Genomic DNA, 17,814 nt, shown 5'->3' with positions numbered 1-17,814 from the left:
CTCCCAGTGTTCAGTAGCCTGATGCATGAGAGGTACCTGACAATGAGCTTCCAGTCTCCAGCAGGCATCTCAGGATGGGTTTTTGCCCCACCTAAAGATCGGAGCTATGGCTTCCAGAATTATCCAAGATGGCCGCTCCAGCTTTGAAATGTGTTGGCAAATGGGAAGCTGCAAAATGGGTGTGGCTGTGGTCAGCTGGAGGTCCTGGAGGTGGGGTGTGGTTGGTCAGGTAGGGGTCCTGGAGGTTGGGTGTGTTGGTGTGGTTGCGCCGGTTGCAATCAGTCGGTCTGGGGTCCTGGTGATAGGATGCAGTCAGTTGGTCTGGGGGTCCTGGCAGCAGGAAGCAGTCAGTCGATGTGAGGGCCCCAGAGGCAGGGAGTGATCGTCAGGCTGAGGTATCCTGGAAACTGGGCTCAGTCAGTCCAGCCAGGGGTCCTACGGGGCCTGGCTGTTGTCTCAAAATTGCGGCAGCCACGTGTAATCAAACCTGCAGGTACTGTGACAGAGAACTTCCAGGCAACAGCAGGCAGCTGGTGCTCCACTGGCAGTCAGTGATCGGTTTGCTGACTGTTGTCGGACCATCGGGAGGTGAACCTCATTCATTGGGTGATAGATAGGTGTAAGGCAGGCGATGGACAGGCAAGAGGCAGGCAAATGGCGGATGATAGGCGCCTGCCAGTGAGCAATCTGCACTCAAAAAATGCCTAAAACCTGACTTTTAAACGAAAAAGCAGGATACAAAATTGTGCTTAAACTGCAATTACATTTGCATTTGGAAATAAGGAAGAAAGAAGAGATGGAAATGCTATCACACGTGGTAGCACATGGACAAATCACTAGCATTTTTTCCCTCTCTCTCCTCAGCTTTATGCGAATAAATTTATTTATTTATTTCCGTATTGGGACCAAACTTAGGGCCTCGTGCATGCAAGGCAAACACCCTATCCCTGAGTTACACCCCGAGCACTTTTTATTCTTTATTTTGAGACAGGGTCTCTCTAAGTTGCTTAGGGTTTCATTAATTTGCTGAGACTGGTCTGGAACTTGCGATCTTCCTACCTCAGCCTCACGAGTCACTAGGATTACAGGCACGGCTCCATTTAATTTTTAAAAATACTTTTTAAAACCTGGGAATGCTAAATGTCTTCTTTTGGAAATCGTCTCCAATCCTTTACTCAGGGGTCAGGAGATGATTCCCATTTTGCAGGAGACAAACTGGGGTTCAGCAAAAGTAATCCCTCCACCCCATTTAAATAGCAAAGTAGACGCAGCGCAGGGACTTGTACCTTGTTTTCCCTGCTCCCAAAAGTACCAGGACGAACCAATGAACAGAGGGCCGATGAAGGCAAGGACAGGGGCTTCGAGGCCGGTGGCTCGAAAGGAAACTCGCGCGCTGATGGCCCCGCCCCACTCCGAAGCCCCGCCCCGGCCAGGGGGTGGGAGAGGGGGTTTCCGTGGTGACCGTAAACAAGGCCGGGACTGGAGGGGCTGCAGCTGAGCCGCTGCCCCAGCCGCCGCCATGATTCCCCCTGCAGACTCTCTGCTCAAGTATGATACCCCGGTGTTGGTGAGCCGGAACACTGAGAAACGGAGCCCCAAGGTAAGGTCGGGTCTCAGGGGATGGGCGACCTGAAAGCTCCAATCGGGAAAGACAGACCCCAGCGCCAAGGGTCGGGAACCCCACGGGGCAGGGATTGCAGAGACTGACAGTGAAGGGAATTGGGACCGGTAAGAGGGGAGAGCGGTACAAGAAGCCCAGATGGGACTGGGGATGTAGCTTAGTGGTAGAGCACTTGACTAGGATACACGAGGCCCTGGGTTCGATCCCCAGTACCACTGAAAAAGGCCCACATGTTGGGTGTGACCCTGGAGGAGAGATTTAGAATGAGAAAGAAGTCACGAGGAAATGGATGAAGCTTGCTGTTACTCATGGTAGCAGGGTTCCAGAGTAGATCAGGCAGTGAGGGACGACTTGTACCAGAAACATCAGTTCAGTTATTGGGCTGGGACCAGAAACTCTTCATGACTGTCTTCAGCTCAGACAGTTCTGCTGAGCTGCCAGATGAGAAAAGTAGGCTGGGATGGAGAGGGACTTGCAGGAGACCTGGAGCAATCCAGAGAACCAGGTTGTGTGGAGCTGAATCCCTGAAACATCTGCTCTCACCTGTTCCTTCCTCTCAGGCTCGGCCACTGAAAGTCAGCTCCCAGCAGCCTGGACCCTCAGGTCCAGTGCCACAGCCACCCAAGGCCAAACTCCCCTCACCTTCCTTTATCCCAGATCCTACAAAGCAGGCAGAAGAAATCTTGAATGCCATCCTGCCCCCAAGGTAAAAAAAATAATAATAAAAAAAAATAAAAAGTAGGAGCAATGACTGGGAAAAGGCCTAGGCGTTTGCATCCCAGAATATTTAGAAATGCAGGAAGAGGCACTTAGTTTCTGGGAATTCCTCCCTGCATCTCAGCTCCTAGAGCATGCATATGGCTAGATCCTGGGAGGGTGGTGGGAAACCTTAATCTAGCCTCATTTCCTAAGTATTCTCAGTCTGATGGCTTCAGATGCCGTCTACATGCTGATGGATCCCAAATGTGTATTTTCTCTTAAACTCCAGACCATACAGCCTACCACTTCCTCAGTGTCTTCACCAAGTTGTCCAATGGACATCTGAAGCTCAACACGTCCAAATTAAGCCACACTTTCTTCCTCTTCTGGCTGGCTCATCCCAGTCTTCTTTCTCTTAGAGACTCAGGCTGCCTTTCTTTGCTTTTGGCCTCTCACACCATCTGTCCTATCCTTTGACAAATTCTTTTGTCTTCACCTTCAATTTATCTCCCCAGTCCAACCACTTTTCACCACCTTTTCCTACCATCTTGTCTTTGGTCTCTGTCACCCATACTACTGCAACGGCCTGTTTGAAACCCTACTTCCACTCTTTGCTCCTACAGTATTCTCCACATAAACCAGATCAGGCTAAGTCTTCTGCCAGAAACCCTGTAATGGTCTCTTACCTCACTCGGAATAAAGTCAGAAGTCCTTACAATGGCTCGGAAGAAGTAGCATGACCTGGCCTATGATATCCCCGACTTATCGTCTATTCACTGTGCTAAAGCCAAAGCGGTCTCCACTTGCCTTTCTGAAACACCTCAGTCACTCTCCCACCTCAGAGCTTTAACAATTGCTGTTCTCACTTCCAAGGATGATCTTCCTTTTCTCTCCATTGGTTCCCTTCATTTCTTCTCCCAGGTCTTGCTCAAATGTCATTTCTTCCAGGAAGCCTTCCTGGAAAATCCTGTTTAAAGAGTTCCCCTCTCTTACACGATTCCCTTGCCCAGCTTTTTCCTTGGGCAGCCACATTTATCACAGGTTGGCCCTTTCAGCTGTTCTTATGTAATATATTGTCCTTATGTAACACATTGACAGCAGTTTTTAAGACTGTGATGAAAGAGGAAACAGGCAAAGAGAGATTGATCTCCTCTGCGAAGGAGGTCAAGCGAGGGAAGTGATTTGTCAGCTGATTCCCTCCCACCAATGGCACCAAAGTCCTCTCCCCTGTTGTGGGTTCTGCCCTCACGCTCCTTTGCCGTGATTCCAGAACCTGGTTGTGACTCCAAAATAAAGTTCATCATGGAGAGCCCATGCAGGCACACCCATCAAGATCCTCCCCAGCCCCAACACACACACTTTGCCTCTGTCTTACACAAGGTTTATGAAATCTTGTGTCTCCTACTCCTTAAATCAGTGGGCACTTCCACTGGGCCTTCCATTCAGATCAGGCAACATACCATAAATCTGTCCCCAACATGTTAGGAGGATAAAATTTGCCAGAGTGGTGGTGATTTCATGGAGACCTCTTGGAGGGTAGAGATGCCCTGTTCCCCAGGCCTGAGATACGGTCCTTCTCTGTGGGACAACATAGCAAGTCTGCTTTGGAGCCCACGCCCCAGAGGGAAGAGAGGAGTGAGGATTCTGGCTTGATGGTGGCAGAGTTGCCCCTCACTCCTGCTCAGGCCAAGAACACAGAGGGACCTCTCTGCTGATGTCCTGAGAACTCTCTCAAGCATGTGGACCCTGCTCAGCGTGGCTGTGTCTGTGCCGCAGGGAGTGGGTGGAGGACACGCAGCTATGGATCCAGCAGGTGTCCAGCACCCCCAGCACCAGGATGGACGTGGTGCACCTCCAGGAGCAGCTGGACCTGAAGCTGCAACAGCGGCAGGCCAGGGAGACGGGCATCTGCCCTGTCCGCAGGGAGCTTTACTCACAGTGTTTTGGTGAGTGGGCTGCGTGGGGGTGAGTACCACACAGCCCCCACCTCCCGCTCTTCCCTTCAGCACAGATCTGGCCCTGAGCATCCCTGAGCTGAAGCCCACTGCATGCTGGAATCACCTCTTTTCACCCTGCTTGGCCCCCCAATACCTGCTGCGTGGGCCGTCTTTCCCCTCCCAGCCCCACTGCCCCACCAGGCCCCCGCGTGCCAGTCACCGTATCCCTATGATCTGGGTTCCTCATCTCTCACGCCCATCTTTCAAAGATATCTACAATAAGTATGCGGGTTGTTTTTTGGTTTGCTTTTTGGCATGCTGGGGAATCAAACCCAGGATCTCATGCTTGCTAGGCAAGCGTTCTACCACTGAGCTAATTTTTTAATCAGAAAAATTAATGTCTGGTGTTTGTATCCATCAGCATCCAGCATCCATCCTCAGTTCAGAAAAATGTTGCCAAATAGTTTGTTGTCGATCAGTAGACACCAAGGTTTTAAAATCTGCTACCTCGAGGTGTCCAGTGGCTGTGCCCCTGCTCAGCCTCATGAGCCCTTGTGGACTCTAATCTATAAACTACCTCCAAACCCTTGAGCAGCTGAGGATCTAGCCGGCTCCCCTCCTCTCAGTGTGACGGTGGTTTGCCCTCCAGGTGAGCATTAACGAAAGCGATTATGTGTGTTTTCAACCCTGCTGTTCTCAGCCACAGATCAGTTCAGCCAAAAGGGTTGCTTTAAAATAGGCACCATCTTCACACTGAAAAAGTCAGATTTCTTCACTAGTGCCCAGTTTCTTGCTACCTGAGAGGGACCTGCTACTACCAAGAAACCTGAGGTTCCCAGTCTCCCGCTGCCCTGGCCAATCCAGGTTTGTGGGCTGTGTGCTATTCCCTGTGCTGAGTGGAGCGGAGCCGCTGCTTGGCAGGCCCTGGGCCAGTGAAGGTCCCCTCCCTGAGACCTCGGCTCCAAGTGAGCACACACCCTGGGGCCCTTCCAAGAGGCAGGGTGGCTTGCCACAGGCCAGGTGTGGGTCCCCGCGCCCCTGCCTTCTCTGATCTTGCCGTGTGCACACTGGAAGATGAGCTGATCCGGGAGGTCACCATCAACTGTGCAGAGCGGGGGCTGCTGCTGTTGCGGGTCCGGGACGAGATTCGCATGACCATCGCCGCCTACCAGACCTTGTACGAGAGCAGCGTGGCCTTCGGCATGAGGAAGGCGCTGCAGGCCGAGCAGGGGAAGTCGGACATGGAGAAGAAAGTGAGTCGTTGTACCGGGCCTCTGAGACTCTTCTGTCCCTAAAGGGCCACTGGGTTGTCGTTGCAGCCCTGAATTCTGGCCACTAGGGCGCCCTCCTCACGTTCATGACTGGACCTGCCATGCAGGGAGGACACTTGCCTAGGTGTAACAGCCAGCCACGGGGTCTTGGCTGGGCGGTCTCCCCAAGGATGCTCCATGCCAGTCACTGACCTCCCACTTGGTGGCAGTATATACCCTGGCAATGTCTCGGGTTGGACAGCTGCTGTGGTGTCTGTCCCAAGTCCCCACCACCCAGTCTCTCTCACCACCCATCCATGAGGCAACATCCCAGGATGACTGAGTATCCTGTCCTCAGATTGCAGAATTGGAGACAGAAAAGAGAGATCTGGAGAGGCAAGTAAACGAGCAAAAGGCAAAATGCGAGGCCACCGAGAAGCGGGAGACGGAGCGGCGACAGGTGGAGGAGAAGAAGCACAACGAGGAGATCCAGTTCCTGAAGCGGACAAACCAGCAGCTGAAGGTAAGGGAGGCCTGAGCCCAGGCCAGAGTGCTCCCACAGCACTGGTCCCCAGCCTCATGAGCTAGACGGTCCCCCTGGCCTTTACATGTTGGTCCACACACACTTCCAAGGGGTAAAGGAAGCTGACACTGGGGTAGGGCTGACTTATAACACGGGTCCTCCATCCCTCCGGCTCTGGACAGGCTCCATGCTCAATTCTGACCCATGACCCCTCAGCCTGACTCTTTAGGGGAAGACTTTTTGTCCTTGGAAAAGTCGCCTAACCCCACAGAGAGGAGGATATGGCACAAAGTAGAGGTGCCCTCCCCTCAAAGCTGGCCTTTGGAGCTCTCCTTCATGTGCCGGCTCCCCTCCTGGTGCTCACTGAAGCACAATGTCTGGGGCAGAAGCAGGGAAGGCCCAGCTGGTGGATGGGCAGAGAAGGAAGGCCCCTGGGAGGAAGTGCCTCTTCAAGCTGAGGACCTCCCCCAGGCCTGTGGTTACTGTGCCCACGGGCAGTTGGTCTTCTTCAGGGTCCACCTGCTGGTGGCATGCTCCCATCCACGTGAGGTGTTGGGAACCGTCCTGGCTGCTCCAGCAGAAGGCCAGGTCACAGACAGGCCTCTGCAACTCCATGTTCTCGGACTAGCCCAAAGGTGTTCAAAGGTTGGACCCCAGGCCAGTATCGTCCTCATCAGGGGCAACTTGTAGAAATGAATTATTGGGCCCACCCCAGATCTGCTGAACCAGAAAATGTCAACAAGGCCTCCAGAGGTTCTGGTGCTTGCTGAGGCTCTAGGCCACTTTTTGAGATGTATGGCTATGATATTGAGCCGCTTCTCTCCCAGCCCTGGCCCTTAGCATCTTTTTTTTTTTGGCGGGGGGGGGGGGGGATTGAACCCAGGGCCTTGTGCTTGCGAGGCAAGCACTCTACCAACTGAGCTATATCCCCAGCCCTCCTCCTAGTCTCAAGGAGAGTCTCCTGCCTAGTCTCAAGGAGAGCTTCCATTCTTGAGATCAGCAGGTGTGTTGGCCCTAACAAACCAAAAAGGCCCCCTATTTATGATAAAGAAGTCTTTGAATTAACCACCAGCAGAAGATGAGATTCTTGTTACCAAAGAGTTAAGGAAAAGCTAGAATTTTTATTATTACTTTTGTTATTATTATTATTATTATTTTGTACCAGGGATTGAACCCAGGGGCTTTTTACCACTGAGCCACATCCTCAGCGCTTTTTTGTATTTTATTAGAGACAGGGTCTCACTGAGTTGCTTAGGACTGAGTTGCTAAGTTGCTGAGGCTGGCTTTGAACTCACAATCTTCCTGCCTCAGTGTTCCTAGCCACTGGGATTACAGGTGTGCACCACTGCACCCTGTGAAAGCTAGAAAATTTCACAGCAATGTGATCACTTACTTAGCAGCCCCTACAGCTGCTTCCCTGCCATTTTCCTTTATCTGCCATATTCCTTTTTTTTTTTTTAATATTTTTTAAATTGTCAATGGACGTGTTTTATTTATTTATATGTGGTGCTGAGACTCGAACCCAGTGCATCACACGTGCAAGACAAGCACTCTACCACTGAGCCACAACTCCAACCCTATCTGCCACATTCCGTTGTTATAAGTCCTGGTTCCACAGTTCTCCAGAGCTGACTATCTTAGCATCTTTTTTTTTTTGGCAGGGGGGGGATTGAACCCAGGGCCTTGTGCTTGCAAGGCAAGCACTCTACCAACTGAGCTATATCCCCAGCCCTCTTAGCATCTTTTTAACATTCAAGAGCAACCTTGTAGTCCCCAAGGTGAAGGATTCTTTAGAAGTGAGTTCTTTTATTGGCACAAAGCTGCACTGCAAATAAAGCAGTGTTTGCAGACCCCAGGATAGACCTACTTAAAGATCTGTTCACATACCATGATAGTAAATTATTGTACTTGCTGCCGGAGAAGCAGAGTAAATAACTCCCAAGTGTCTTAAGCTTTACCTACAAGATGGACAACTCCCTATTCACTGGTAGCAGTTTTCTCTAATTGGGTGTCAAGTTGTCTTAGTGACTGATAATTTGCTGCTTCCCAAACCTCTAGTCCCAGCAGAGATCCCAGGATCCTAAACCAAAGAGCCAAATATTTTAACACAGCAGACACATTCAGGCCTGAAATCTGAGCAGTGAAAAACCACTATTTCAACAACTTTTATTCAATTTCCTTTTCAATGCTTTATATTATACACTGAGCTATTATTGTATGGAAACCAGGACAGTTCTGGTTTCTCCTAGTGTAGCAAGACTATGCCAAGCCAGAAACCAGCTAATCCAGAAAATATGGAGGGAGAGTGAAGGGGAAAAAAGAAACTTGGAGTGGCAGCATTTGGATCATTCTTCCCAGAGACTTGATCACCTCTCAGCTATTTGTGTTAGGCTGCAAGTTTCAAGCATTAATGGTTTGTTTTGTTTTTCAGGCCCAACTGGAAGGCATTATTGCACCAAAGAAGTGATTGATAATTTCCATATGGGTCTCAGTGAACACTACCACCCCATCATAAGCCCTTTGTAATAAAAAGCTAGTTTCCTGAGTGAACAAGCCATCCCCTCCCCTGACCACCACCTACCTATTTGTCAGAAGTCCTAGTATTGCCCAAGTGTCACGGAACACCTACGGTCTGGCAGCCAGGATCCTAGTTGGGCAAGACCCTGATAGTCTCAGTATGCTGTATGTGGGCCAACCAGGAGATTTGCCAACTCCAGCAGTAAGACTCGGGAAGGAACTGCATTCCCATCTCACTCCAGCATCCATTTGTGGCCACAGGAAGCTGCTCCTGCCTCTCAAATTTTTGGTTCACAGGTCCTCTTGTATCTTAACAGGCTTCTCTGGCCTCCCCATTCCATTTTCATTCCTAACCAATGCAGATTTTACTAACTCATTTTGGAGCTTTGGTTTTCTCATCCCCACCAACCAAATCAACTGGATCTCTTCCTCAATTTAAGACTGCCTAGGTTAGGGAACAGCGACGGTCAAACCCACGGCTGCAGAGAAAGTAAATGTTTGCTAGAAAGGAATACAAGTCCCAGTGTCCTTTGTGAGCTGTCCACACCTCAGCTCCTCCCCTACTGTAGACATCATTTATCTTATTCTGTAGAAAACTGAACACTGACTCCACATCTCCATAGTTGGAGAGCTAACCATCTCTCATATTCAGTTCTTATTACTTTTTGTGTGTGTGGGTATGTGTGTGGTACTGGGGATTGAACTCAGGGGTGCTCTACCACTGAGCTAAATCTTTCTTATTTTTTTAAATTTTGAGGCAGGGTCCAAGTTGCTGAGACTGGCCTCGAACTTACAATCCCCCTGCCTCAGCCTCCCAAGTCACTGATGCCATTGTGCCCAGGTGCAGTTCTAAATTATTAATGACCAGAGTATGGCCTACAGACAGCTTCTGTAGACCCAGAGGATTGAATTTAGTGACACAAATCCTAATTCTGGGCAGACTGGGGTGCACTAGGGCACAAGCTAGGCGACACCCATCATTCAGTTTAAGTAACCCAAGTCCAGTTCCTTAGGAAGCCACTAGTATTTCAATGGGTTGAAATGCCGCAAGCATTCAGTATCCTCACTCCTTGGCAGAGATTTGATGTGACATCCTAATTAAGGCTTCAAGACTTACTGGAAAAACTAGTCCCACAAGAGATGTTCCTAGAACATAGCCCACCACTCTAATCTCAGGTTGCAAGTCAAGCTTTGACCCTTACCCAGTGTCCTGAGGAATTATGAGTCCATTCAAGTGACCTGCCTGTGCTACCATCTTCTTGGGAAAGAACTTCACTCCCTGAGATCTGCTGGTCCCATGGCTGTGACAGTAAAGCAAGTGTGTTCTAAATGGGTCCACTTCACTCATGAGGGACAAAAGTTGCCAGAGCTTTCTCTTCATATTTTAAAATCCAGTCAAGTACACCAACATCCTTGAAATACTCTACAGCTCTATATGCTTCTTCCCACACTCCTCCTTGGCAGTATAAAGGAAATACCACTCTGCATTCTGTGGCTCTCATATCCCATTTCAGCACACACACACAACCGGAGTTACGCTCTAGAGGAACTTAGAGCTGACTCAGGTGTCTGAGGAGTCAATGGACTTGGTGGAACTCTGAGGGCTGAGGGCTTTATTTCCACCAGCACTGGTGAACGGCTTCAGCAGTCAAGCCTCAGAACATGTGCACTGCGGCCTTAGACATGCCAAGTGGGCATGAAGAAAATGACAATTTCTAATTGTATTTTTTTGTATAACATAATTTAATAAACGATTTTTTACATGTTACTGCTTATGTCTGAATTTTTTGTGTCTGTGCTTCTGTCCTTCTGAGTCACTGGTCTTCTTTTTGTTCCTGTTCCTGTTCTTCACGTTATGTGTTTCGTAGTAGCGCACACCAACTTTTCTAGATTGTTGCTGCCGTGCTGCTCGCCTTCGCTGCAAAACAACAAAAAACCCAAACACTGAAAGTCATGAAATAGAGCCTGCCTCTCACCACTCCACTTCCCGTGCGTTGAGTGAAACAGGGCTAGGGAGAGGTCCACCCCACGGACTGTAACTCCTTCTTCCCTCGGGTTACAGATCCATGTTTGGTCCAGCACCTCCCTGGCCCCACCACCACTTGAATCCTTTCTGCAGCATTCCTGAAAAACTGTTCTCCTCCCTGGAGGGCCTGCTCCAACTCCATGAGCTCAGAGCTCGGTCACAAAGCTGTTCTCATGGGAAGTCAGTGATCTGCCTGCCTAGCCACCTCTGCTCCTTGGGATGTCTCCCAGAGACCACACAAAACCACCCAACTCTTCTAAAAATGGTAGGCCACAAAGTAGAAGACAGTATCCAGGAACTCTGGGAACATACTCTGTAGACTTACAACCTCCATCCATTCGGCCACTCTTGACCCTATTTAAGTGCCTTCACCCAGGTCACTGAGGACTGGGATTCAGCTCTAGACCCACATTTGTTTCACAACATGCATCTTGAGAACTGTACTTCTCCCTACTTTCTACACCCGGGTCTTAGGAACTAAAGCACTTACTTCCTTAGATGTGAGTGTCCTTGGAGTTTTACTTGAACGTTCCTCTTCCCTCTGAGCCTTCCGCTTCCTTCCCTTTCTAGTAGGTGCTGGATACAAACGATACATAAAATACATGAGGAAAAAAAAACAATCAGGAATTTTCTATTCAAAATTTGCCCAAGAATTCCATGGTGGGGAGGAGGAAGATGGCCAGGTGGATGGAGCAGGTGAGCACAGCAGAGAGTAACAGAGGGTGAGGCTAGGCGGGAGGGCGCCAGGTCAGGACAGACCCAGACTACAGCAGCACTGCTTTCATGTCACATCAACACTTCCAATGTGGAAGCTGTCAGTCAAAAGGAATCAAGAACAAATGCATGTAATGTGCCCCGCTCCAATTAGTGGACCCATAAGATTCTAAGACTAACATCGTACCCTTCTTAGGAAGATGATTCCTGAATTGCCAATTTAATCCTGACAAATGTGTACATTAAAAAGCAGATAACCCAATTTGTATGATAAATAGCATGGGAACCAGGGTCATCTGCCAGAGAGGGTAAGCATCCGTGTGGATGCCAGTATAGAGGTAATCTGGAAGTTCAACTTAGGTTTCCCAAAATTCTAAAGAGGTAAATCACATTTAAATGATTTAAATAATGTATCTTCACCTGTATCATTTTCTTCTTTAGATGATTTTCTCTGTTCTTCAGGTTTTGCAAAAACCATTTCACTTAACCCCTTGGATATTCTGAAACAGAAAAGCAAAGTAATGAAGCGTCCTAACACTCCTCTCAACCACCTGCAGCAGGGTGGCTTGGAGACCTGCCACCCTCTGAGATAAAGAAACTCCACTCCTATTTACATAGTTATCACCAGGGGAGAAGCTTGTGGGGTTCCTTGGGCTTTTCTAAAATACTGGATAACTAAGTGCCTCAAACTTCAGGGAGCTGAATGTGACAAAATTTACACGATCACTTTTTTAAAACGGCAAGTGACACCCCACCATCTCCCTCCCACAAGTACTGCCAGGACAGGGGATGTGTCAGCTCCTTGGCAGAACATTTGCCTAGCATACCCAAGGCCCTGAGTTCAATCCTAACACCAAAACCACAAGTCCCTCTCCTGGACTTGTGGCAAGTTTTGGGGAAAGGCACAAACTTCAATTTGTGACATGGTGAAAATATTACCTGACGGCCGAAAACTTTTTAGCCTTGGCTTTGTTTAAAAACTTCTGGTATCTTGCAATCTTCTCATCCAGGGCTTTAATCACTGCTTTCGTGTCGCTTCCCCCTGGCTCTTCCAGGGACTCCTGGTAAGACTCAGCCTCGTCCTCCTCCCCTGGCTGCTCCTCCTCCTGCTCCTCCTCAGCAGACAAGCTCTCCAACTCTTCTTCAATATCTGACACCTCAACAGGAACCAGGTCATCCCCAGAAAACTGGGGCACTACATTGATTTTGCCAAAGTTCTGGCGAACCCGTGTGAGGATCTGCTGCATCTCTGAGCTAGCATTGCAGGGACTGTCCTCTTCTTTTTTTTTCTCAAGGACAGATTCTGACCCTTCACCTACAGTTTCTGTGGTTTCCTCTTCTGGGTTGTTCTGGGTTGTTTCTGTGGCAATTTCCAAAGATGAGGAGGGTGGAAGCTGTTGAGGCCAAGAAGGGGCAGCAGCAGGGAGACAAACAGAATCAGAAAAGTAAGTGAATGTCAGAGCTCACACCTCGCTCTTGAATGAGCAGCCAACTTCTTAGGACCAAGAGAAAGTACAGAAAATACCTACATTTGCGTCACATTCCTAACCTATTCTAATGTAATGTAATGTATGTCCAGAAACTAAGGATCAAAGGAACGGATATGCAGTCCCAAAAGATGCACCAACTATAACAGAACTGAACCAGGAAAACCAATCAATCATTTGGTATAGACAGGTGAGATTCCCTAGACCCTCCCTGAGAGTGCTGCGGTGAACGTGGAGCAGCTGAGACAGGCACACACCACCATATGGAGATGAAAGTCGAGCTGAAGGGCGAGCATGTCCAGGAGAGGCATATGAGGAGGAGGCATCTTGAAAGAAGAAATGAGCACTTTGAGTTCAGGAATGCTGGAAAAATGACGTGTTCCTAGAACTCAAGTGATTTCCCAAAGAAGAACAGGTGGGTAGGGCTGGCAGCTCAGTGGTGGAGTGCTTGCCTAGCATGCACCAAGTCCTGGGTTCAATTCAGCACCAATTAAAAAAAAAAAAAGTGAATGAGTGGTAAAGTACTAAATATATCAGGAATTCATAAAATCAAGGAAAATTGTATTTTCCTATTTAGGCCATTTTTAGCTTTCAGGTTCAAGAGGTTTCTGCATCACTAATAGAGAAAAAGAAAAGAGAATCACAGTATAGGAGGACATAATAATTTTGGTTTTTGATTTTTTCTGGCTGGGTTAGAGATCGAACCCAGGACCTTCTGCATGCTAGGTAAGCACTCTACCACTGAGCTACACCCCCAGCCCCAGCATAACAGTTCCTAAGAATTATGTTTACTAATTACCTAAACTTAATGACTACATAGTAGAGAAGGACTAAGATAATTCCAGTGTTTCCACAGAGGCTCACAAACTTCCAGCTGGTTCAAACTCAACCACCAGTGGCTTCTGTGACACCAGCCTCCTTTCCTCCATACCCCAGCCAGCCACTTCTCTCCAGCACTCTGGACTGGCCAAGCACACCCCATTTCAGGGACTCTGGCTGTGCTGCTCCCCTCGCCTGGAACATTTTCCTCCCAAACACTCAAATGACTCCAGCCCTGAATCATGAAGTTCACTGCTAAAAAGCCACTTCCAGAGGCCTTCCCCAAGTTCCCCTACTACAAGAGGCCTCCTCTGCCTGCCTCAGCACCTTACCCTGGTTGAGTTTTCCTCACAGCATGGGACACTTCCTGGCATCAGATACTTAGCTGTTTGCTATCTGTCTCCCTATATAAAACCTATGTATTTAGTCTTTGCCCCAGTTTTTGGCACAGAGTTCCTAAAAATCTTGGTATTTCCTGAGGGCCAGGGGTCCCTTCTGCTGTTCAAAAGCCCCTCTCCACCACACCTGAGTTTAAGATTAACTTACGGCGTGATTCCTAGGTAGCTTCAGAATGGAGGCTAGTCACCGGAAAGACAAAGGCATGATCTTCAGCCCCACCCCAACCTCTGAGGAAGGAGAGGGAGCTGGAGCTCAATCACCCATGACCACTGATTTAATTGGTTGTGTCTATGTAATGAAGCCCCATAACCATTCTTCCATGATGGGGCTCAGAGGCTTCCAGGCTGGACATGCCCGCAGGCTGGGAGAGCGCTGGGAAGCGCCCTGTTCTTTCCGTCCCTGCTCTAGGCACCTTTTTCACTTCACTGTTCCCGGCCTCCATCATTTGGAATAAACTGGTAGTCATAAATCAAGCACTTTCCTAAGTTGTTTTGTTCTAGCAAATTATCAAATCTTAGAACTCCTAAATTTGTAGTCAGTAGGGCCTAAGTGAGAGTTGCCCAGAATTCTAGCAGCTGAAATGGGGACAGCCTGTGGGACAGAGCCCTCAACCTGTGGGGTCCACACTAATTCCAAGAGTTAGTATAAAGAATCCTATTAAATTGCTGGACACACAAGTGGTGCGGGAGAACTGCAGAACTGGTGTGGAAAAATGACGCACACTTGGGGACACATCAGGGCCCTGCCCACTGTTCACTGCAGCATCTCCAGTACCCAGAGGGCCGAGCACACAGCAGATGCTCCACACATGGCTGCTGAATGAAGGTCTCAACAAATGAATGACCTAATGTACAAAGAGGGAGAGGAAGCGTTCTCCGCAGATTTGTGTGTGTGTGTGGTAGGGGAGAGAAGGAGAAAAATTCATTAACATCACTTCAGACATTCTAAGTTTGAAAATTTGGGTGAAAATTCAACTGGTATTATCTAGCTACAACTACAACTCTGAAAACGGTATCCTAAGAGGAAACCAGAGCTATAAGGACCCAAACGGAAGCAAAACTTGAAGTCACCACTTCAGGAGACTTGGCTGAGTTCTGAAACAGGCCCTAGAAATAGAAAACACAAGAGCCTTGAGGCAGCTTACCGCCCAGGCAGGTAAGGGAGACAGGCAGTTTCCTGACGCAGGTTGGAAGCTCCAAGCCTAAGACTAGAAGCCTGAGGTCCATGAGCACCACTCTCCTGCTCTCCTCTTTCATCTGACTGTGAACCTCTTGGGGGCAAGGGCTGTTTCTCACTCTTTTCTTCCCTGTGCCTGGCACATGGTTGGTTTTTTATTTGGTTTTGCCCAGGGGCACTTAACACCAAGCCACATCCCCAGTTCTTTTTATTTTATTTATTTTTGGGGGGATTGAACTCAGGGGCACCACATCTCCAGCTCTTTTTAACATGTTATTTAGAGACAGGGTCTTGCTGAGTTGCTGAGGCTGGCTTTGAACTTGTAATTCTCCTGCCTCAGCCTTCCAAGCCACTGGGATTGCAGGCATGAGCCATCACACCTAGTTTATTTTTACATTTTGAGACAGGCTCTCACTAAGTTGCTTAGGGTCTCACTAATTTGTTGAGGCTGGCCTCCAATTTGCAATCCTGCCTCAACCTCTCAAATAGATGGGACTACAAGTGTGCACAATGCACGCAGCACATGTTTGGTTCTAACAAATGTCTGTTGAACAAAAGAATCTTAGCAGTGCCTCCATTCCTCATACAAAAGAAAAGACCAAGGTACCAGAAGCTCCATTACATTAAAGAGCCCTCTTTTCCTAAGGCCCTGCCAGCTGGTATTTAAGCTTGGTCTCCTCTATTTTATTTTTGCTTATTAGTCTCTGATTACTTTCAATAGTCATGGGCCTGGCACAGTGATGCATGCCTGTAATCCCAGCAGTGGGGAGACTGAGGCAGAAGACCACAAGTTAGAGACAAGCCTCAGCAACTTAGCCAAACCCTGTCTCAAATAAGCAAATAAATAAATGTATGTATGTTATGGTAGTGGCACTCTGGAATGAGACACTGTAGCTGAGATATCTACCACAAAGGAAGAAGATGCTCCACTGAGGGGCAACCAGAAGTCACACATCAGAGGAGACAACCATGTTTTCCAAGAGCTGGGTTCACGCTGTTCTTACCTGGGGGGCAGCTGGCGGCTCTGCATTAGGCGGTTTAACGAAGAAAGGAATCCGGCCCCTCTGCCAGTCATTGAGAACCATCTTACCCACAGTCCGCAAGTCAGGCTCTCCACCCTGAAATGTCAGGAATGATTCCCAATTAAATTCAGAGAACAAAGCCACCTCCCACTTTGGGGGCACCTCAGCTATTGCAGCTGTCCCCACCACTTACTTGGTAAGTTTCACACTGCTCACACAATGTACACACAATAGTCCACCCGCAAACACACGTCTATAGTATATACCAGTCCAGGTTCTCTCAGTCCCTGGCTCACCTTCAGTAACTTCCCAGTGCGAAAAGCTAGCTTCTCAAGAAAGTCCTCAGCATTCTCCCAAGAATCAATCTTGTATGTCTTGCTGATATATTCCTGCTTTGCTCGCTCCAGGACAGCACCAATGTGGTCTTCAGGAGTCTTAATTTTTTCAACTTGAACCTAGATGTGAATAGAAATCTCTTGCTTGTAAATTCTACCAAAGAGCCTGCCATGGTGGCCACGCCTGTAATCCCAGCAGCTGGGGAGGCTGAAGCAAGAGGATCCCGAATTCAAAGCCAGCCTCAGTAATAGTGAGGTGCTAAGCAACTCAATGAGACCCTCTCTGTAAATAAAATACAAAATAGGGATGCGGATGTGGCTCAGTAGTGAGTGCTCCTAAGTTCAAGCTCCAGTACCCCCAGCCCAAAAAAATCTACCACAGAGTAGGGAAGTTTCCAGTGTTCTTCATAACACGAAGTAGATTTCAATGTCACAGGCCAGTGGAACCTGGAAGGAGCCTGTCTCTGAGGTGGCTAAACATCACTGGCAGCAGACAGCACCACTGAGAGCTACCAGAGCCAAGGAGCCCAGAACTCAACGTTTTTCCCAGTTCACCACAAATGAACTGTGTGGCTTCCACAAGCAGTTTGACTTTGGAATGCTTCATGTTACCCATTTGCAGCAATGGTTAAAAGCCTGCCAATCCCAGAACATGAAAATAATGGTATCATTTTAAGAATGGAAGAAAAGAATGTGCACAGGATGCATGGTTAAGGTCAAGGGGAACCTTCAAAGTTTTCGATTGTATTCATAAACAAGGGAGGAAATGACTGGGTTCCAACATGACTCAACCCATAAACCCAAGAAGATGAATTATCACTCAACATAAATAGGCTCTGCTTCCCTTTGGATCCTGTGTGTAAACTACAAACTCCGCTGCAGATAGATGATACTGACCAGATATGCCCAAGGTTTTACTAACTCCTCAGCAGGTTGAAGTGGAGAGAGAGGCTGCCCTGTTCAGCATCACGTGCCTCAAGTGTGGTTAGACAGGCTCACCCTAAACTGCCTTGTGAACAGGAAGAGAGCAAAGGTTTCCAGAGTTCCCTAAGAACACTCCCCCAAAAGAACAGAGGCTTTGAGATCAGATACTCACAACTCCTTTCAGCACAATGTCTGTCTCCGAGTCCTCAGAGGGGTAAACCACACCCGGACAGTCAATCAGGAATATGCGACGCATCAAGGTAATGTACTGCCAGACCTGCAGTAAGAAAACAGACCTCCCTCAGTCAAACACTCAGACTTGAACTTCACACAACCGTGCTGCTGCTGCCGAAGCCGAGTGAAGG

General features: G+C 48.5%; 2 protein-coding genes across 4 annotated transcripts in view; one reads left to right on the top strand and one right to left on the bottom strand.

Annotated features, from left to right (window-relative positions):
* Window positions 1–1,463: 1,463 nt before the first annotated feature.
* Dnali1 (dynein axonemal light intermediate chain 1) lies at window positions 1,464–10,309 on the top strand. Its single transcript, XM_047517300.1, has 6 exons — window positions 1,464–1,600; window positions 2,182–2,327; window positions 4,097–4,266; window positions 5,332–5,510; window positions 5,866–6,030; window positions 8,462–10,309. The coding sequence occupies exons 1-6, from the start codon at window positions 1,520–1,522 to the stop codon at window positions 8,495–8,497; spliced, it is 777 nt and encodes a 258-aa protein (XP_047373256.1). The 5' UTR covers window positions 1,464–1,519; the 3' UTR covers window positions 8,498–10,309.
* Gnl2 (G protein nucleolar 2) overlaps window positions 10,255–17,814 on the bottom strand; it is a 24,931-nt gene continuing 17,371 nt past the window's right edge. For 2 of the 3 annotated variants that reach the window (XM_047517270.1, XM_047517289.1), the window contains 7 exons: window positions 17,622–17,726; window positions 16,487–16,645; window positions 16,173–16,286; window positions 12,227–12,681; window positions 11,708–11,787; window positions 11,064–11,149; window positions 10,255–10,465 (listed from right to left, as the gene is read on the bottom strand). In XM_047517270.1, coding sequence (XP_047373226.1) covers window positions 10,313–10,465; window positions 11,064–11,149; window positions 11,708–11,787; window positions 12,227–12,681; window positions 16,173–16,286; window positions 16,487–16,645; window positions 17,622–17,726 — 1,152 coding nt within the window. In that variant the 3' untranslated portion in view covers window positions 10,255–10,312. The remainder of the gene's footprint in view (window positions 10,466–11,063; window positions 11,150–11,707; window positions 11,788–12,226; window positions 12,682–16,172; window positions 16,287–16,486; window positions 16,646–17,621; window positions 17,727–17,814) is intronic. The other variant, XM_047517280.1, reaches the window with a different exon arrangement.

Source organism: Sciurus carolinensis, chromosome 1 (genome assembly GCF_902686445.1).
Source record: "Sciurus carolinensis chromosome 1, mSciCar1.2, whole genome shotgun sequence".
Lineage (NCBI taxonomy): Eukaryota > Metazoa > Chordata > Mammalia > Rodentia > Sciuridae > Sciurus > Sciurus carolinensis.
Note: the sequence above shows the minus strand (reverse complement) of the source record. Positions and strands in the feature narration are given on the sequence as shown.

What these genes read in the sequence shown, in the direction of transcription:
- Dnali1 (XM_047517300.1), top strand. Translation starts at nt 1,520, where the DNA reads ATGATTCCCCCTGCAGACTCTCTGCTCAAGTATGATACCCCGGTGTTG. An exon ending in AGTCGGACATGGAGAAGAAA is followed by an intron (nt 5,511 to 5,865) that starts GTGAGTCGTTGT and finishes TCCTGTCCTCAG; the next exon opens with ATTGCAGAATTGGAGACAGA. An exon ending in GGACAAACCAGCAGCTGAAG is followed by an intron (nt 6,031 to 8,461) that starts GTAAGGGAGGCC and finishes TTTGTTTTTCAG; the next exon opens with GCCCAACTGGAAGGCATTAT.